The sequence below is a fragment of the Lactuca virosa genome, chromosome 7, assembly GCF_052849685.1.
Source record: "Lactuca virosa cultivar CGN04683 chromosome 7, Lactuca_virosa_CGN04683_v6, whole genome shotgun sequence".
Taxonomy (NCBI): domain Eukaryota; kingdom Viridiplantae; phylum Streptophyta; class Magnoliopsida; order Asterales; family Asteraceae; genus Lactuca; species Lactuca virosa.
Window position 1 is genome coordinate 72,250,591 of NC_136432.1, and position 4,349 is coordinate 72,254,939.

A 4,349-nucleotide genomic window follows, 5' to 3' on the forward strand; every position below is an offset into this window, starting at 1 on the left:
ATAAAGCCACTAATATTTTTTTTTTCATTTAAATAATTATTACCTATTACAATAGGTTAGCATGTTACAAATACTTATATGAACACAATCTAGTCCATACCCAAAAAAGTCCAAAACATCTTACTGTTTACTGTCCACTGTCCACTCCAAAGTAGTCCACTTCAAAGTAGTCGACAACAGTCCAATGTGATATAAGTTGGTCAAAAAAATATTGTAAGCATTACTTAAAAAAACATATAATTAATGATTATGTTGTTGTAAGGATACAAAACAAACAAATAAGGCTTATATATACGCAAGATATGGGTATTATTTATATAATCTAAATCTATATAGTGAGATATGCTTTTACCATAGTTGCCCCTGTCGGATCAGAAATTAGATGTCTAACCAGTTCCGTTCTCAAGCTGTGAGGTGCTATCACAAACATATACAGCGCAAATATTATCAAATCCGTTGATGATAACGAAGATCCCAAAAATCCCCACCACATCCTACATAAAAATTATACTCAAAGGTTTAAAATGCAAATTCTACCAAGTGAAAGGTCTGAAATGAAAATTGTACCAAGTGGAAGGTTTAAAACGAAAAAGATTATACCATTTGGGCAAACGAAAGAAAGTACGGAAAAATGTACGTGTTCCCTCTAGATCCATTAGCACGATGTGTGATAGTCCGAACAGAAAGAAGGCTCGCTGTCTTTTCCTTTCAAGTGGCCACAGTGTTTCCCATGCTTAAATTAAAACAATTTTATATTAATCAAAAAGAAATTCAGACTATTTGGCCTCGTATAATGTATGATAAGAAGTTGCGTCCGACTCAATCAGCAACTATACCTTGTTTTGAAATGTTAGTGTATTTTCCAAGAGAAATCATCTCTTTAGATTGATCTTGTCTTAAAATCTTAGCAATGACTGCTGCATAATTAGGAGCTTCTGACAAAGATCTGACAACTGAATACCCTGTGGCAGGGTGCACCATACTAGCTGCAGCACCAAATGCGAGATTCTTTTGTTCTGTATTAGGTAACGACCCACCCACGGGAATATACGACCATTCCTTGAAAATATTAAATAAAACCAAATTAGTACAAGTCTCAGTCTCTTAGATATGTGGAGTCCTTGATTTACTGTCTGCCTGTTGATAGTACCTCTTCGTACGTTCTTGTTATTCGGATACCCATTGCCTTTAATCGTGACATGAGTTTTGACTTTAGAAGATTGAAAGGCATGGCTTCTCTTGAAGCTAGACAAGTTTCCTCGAAGAATATTTTTGTTGGAGACATGGCCATGACATAGAGGAAAGTCGGATATTTTGCTTCTAAAGATTCTGGTTTATGTTTTGAGAAGTCTCTATAATCCATGAATACCATTAGATCTGGATCATAGGGGTTGTTTTCAACCTACAATAACAAATTTATATAAATATATATATTCTCAATATTCAAATTCATTATTATTATTATTATATCACATGATTTGTGTTTTTACCTCAACCTCTATACCATAAGCTGTTTGGACACAAACACGGGGACCCCCAAGTTCATACTCCAGAAATTTCCCTGAAGCTGCCCCTGATGCAACAGTAGCAAGCCTAATAGAAAGAAGAAGTATTATTTTATAAAGCTTAGATTATGGGAGATATTACATATATATATATATATATATATATATATATATATATATATATATATATATATATATAAGTTCATAATAGTCTACCTGCATGGAATAGTGATATTGCCTTCACATTCAATGAGACTATAGCCATTTGGAGCTTCAGTGATTCTTTCTACTTTGGAGCTTAGATATGAGACACCTGACTCCACACACCTAAAAAGCTTCACAGGAATTAGACTTAAAAGTAGCTTATTATATATTGGAATTTGGAAACAACCAAAAGGAGTATTATTACCTTCTTAACAACTCTTCATGAAGTAAATCACGATGAACTCTACCATATGCACGACCTATACGGATGGGATCAGCATCATCATCAAGGTATACAAGAGTATCTTGCCAGGAATGTTCAATGCATCCTTCAAGTCCAAGACCTGAAAGAAATATGGTAATTGGTAGCCTTTAGAGATTGAAATCAGATAATACTACATACAAAAAGTGGAAATAAAGGATATCTATACCTATAAATTCATCCTGCCAAACACCATAATTGTTTGTAAAAGGAAGATCAGGGCCAATGAGTCCAACGTTCAACCCTAGTTTGGCTGATTCTGCAGCAAGAGCAAGGCCAGCAGGGCCACAACCGATTACAACCAGATCAAGTATGCAATTTCCAATTGGTATCTGTGCGAGCTGCATCAACGAGGTGAAGTTTTTCAGGAAATAACAAACAGATAACTGATTCAAAATTTGCTACTGGAAAATAACATCTGGTGCATGCAAAGAAATTTGGAAGGATTGTTGTTTCATGAAGAAAAGTTCAAAAATCCTCATTCACAGACAGACTTTTAGTGTCCCAAAAATGGTGAAGATGCGTAAGCAATTGACACTTAACATAAACCTTACTTACTAGTCGATCGATTGAATCGAACATCCATTAGAGAATATTAACTAAATGTAGTAAATGAGAAGATTGTGGAGAGAAACGAGAAAACAAACAAACAAACAAACAAACACAAAGCTCTAGTAATAAGTACGAGTGGCAATTGCTTCAATTCGAAATGGTAATCGAATAATTCACCTTTTCGGAAAGTTTAGACTGGCTTTCCATGGACTTAGTCCGCTGCATTTGAACAAAAAACAGCTCCGATCCACCGGCCTTCACATAATCTTCTTCGTCTGCTACGGAAATCCCTTGTTTATCCACTACACAACGGTCGCTTTTAGCGCTGCACTTAATTTGACGAAACGAAGACGATGCTGATACACTAGTAAATCTTCGCTGCTTTAGTAACGAAATTTTTTGCCTGATATTACAGTCTGTGAATCTAGGGCACGTAAAAACCGCCATTGTTGCCGTCATGTTTCGAGCTCCAAAGCACTCCATTGATTCTTCTATCACAAATCAAGTTTTCAGGATTACAAATAATTCAATTTTGAAGAACCTTCACGTCATTTGTTTCGGAAACGATAATTTGATTACGAAAAATTGAAGGAAAATATCTCGAACTCTGTTCTACGCTTTCTATCTCTTTCTGACTGGTTTTGGTTTTTGTATGGATAGGGGATGAGTTCTTCACCAGACATCTTGTAATGCCACGTACAATGTCATCACGAGCTTTTCTGACGTGGCATGATATGATTGGCTACTTCAATAGCCATCTCCCCACAGCAACTTTTTATGACTTTAAATATGCTTCCTTATAAATGATTAAATTTGGTCAAAATTTTAATACTTCTCGAGAAGTCGACCACAAAAAAATAAATCGAAATAGAGTGATCAAAAAGGATTTTTTTTTTTATAAAATGATCCATTTTTTTTAATAAAATAATCATATTCTTCGGAACACATTGTTTGGAGAGGTCTCCGGAATTCCGGAATACAATTCCGGACCATGATTCCGGAATACCTTTTTTTTTTCGTGTAACATGTGGTTTTTCTTTTAATATAAGTTTTGATTTATATAATGTATAAATTTTGCTTTTATAAAATGTATAACTTTTGGTTTTATAAAATGTAAAATGAAATGAAAATCAACAAACAACTAATAAATACATAACTAAATAAAATGATATGTCTCTAGGTCATATTACAAATAGGATGGTCAAATTATATTTGTCCTTGTACCCCAAAAAAACTCCGTTAATCGTTTTCGATAACCCATAGCTCATGGACCGGTTTTACCCTCTATAAAAATCAATTTTTCGGTGATCAACACCTCCAGGAATCAACACAAACACTCCACAATCCCGTATGTTGTCAATCTGTTGGGGTACATTTGGGGCCTTTTTTAGGGGCATCTTGAAGCTCTCAAGTGGGATTGAATCAGTTGGTTCGGTACCCCAGTATTTGACTCCCACTAGCAGTTTGTGGATGCGGACTCTCATACCTATAAACCAATCATCATTTTCCGAACAGTCGTCGTCATTCCAATGACTATCGTATATAGTCATTTTAAATGTTTTCAAATCCAAAGCACCCAAAAATCAATGGGCTTGTGATATATTGATTGGGATGTAAAGCTACAAAAAAAGGTTAGAAATAATTAATTAGTATATAAAAACTCAAGTAATGTAATCCAAACAAATTATACCGTATCACACTCTGCCCAAACTGCGTAAACGGATCCGTCAACCATGTCACTCCAGTCAAATGTATCAATGTTGAAAGTTGACGGCACAACCGTCCACCGAACATCATCCGCACTACGCTCTAGCAGTAATAAGATT

The 4,349-nt window shown here is 35.1% G+C and overlaps 1 protein-coding gene across 1 annotated transcript; it reads right to left on the bottom strand.

Moving 5' to 3' along the window:
- Positions 1 to 220: 220 nt before the first annotated feature.
- On the bottom strand, positions 221 to 3,180 carry LUT2 (Lycopene beta/epsilon cyclase protein). The gene is made up of 9 exons (XM_079059750.1): positions 2,701 to 3,180; positions 2,141 to 2,312; positions 1,915 to 2,053; positions 1,722 to 1,832; positions 1,491 to 1,593; positions 1,151 to 1,402; positions 837 to 1,059; positions 601 to 733; positions 221 to 494 (listed from the first exon to the last, which is right to left on the bottom strand). Exons 1-9 carry the CDS (start codon positions 3,004 to 3,006, stop codon positions 329 to 331), a joined length of 1,605 nt encoding a protein of 534 aa, XP_078915876.1. The 5' UTR covers positions 3,007 to 3,180; the 3' UTR covers positions 221 to 328.
- Between the last annotated feature and the right edge of the window lie 1,169 nt (positions 3,181 to 4,349).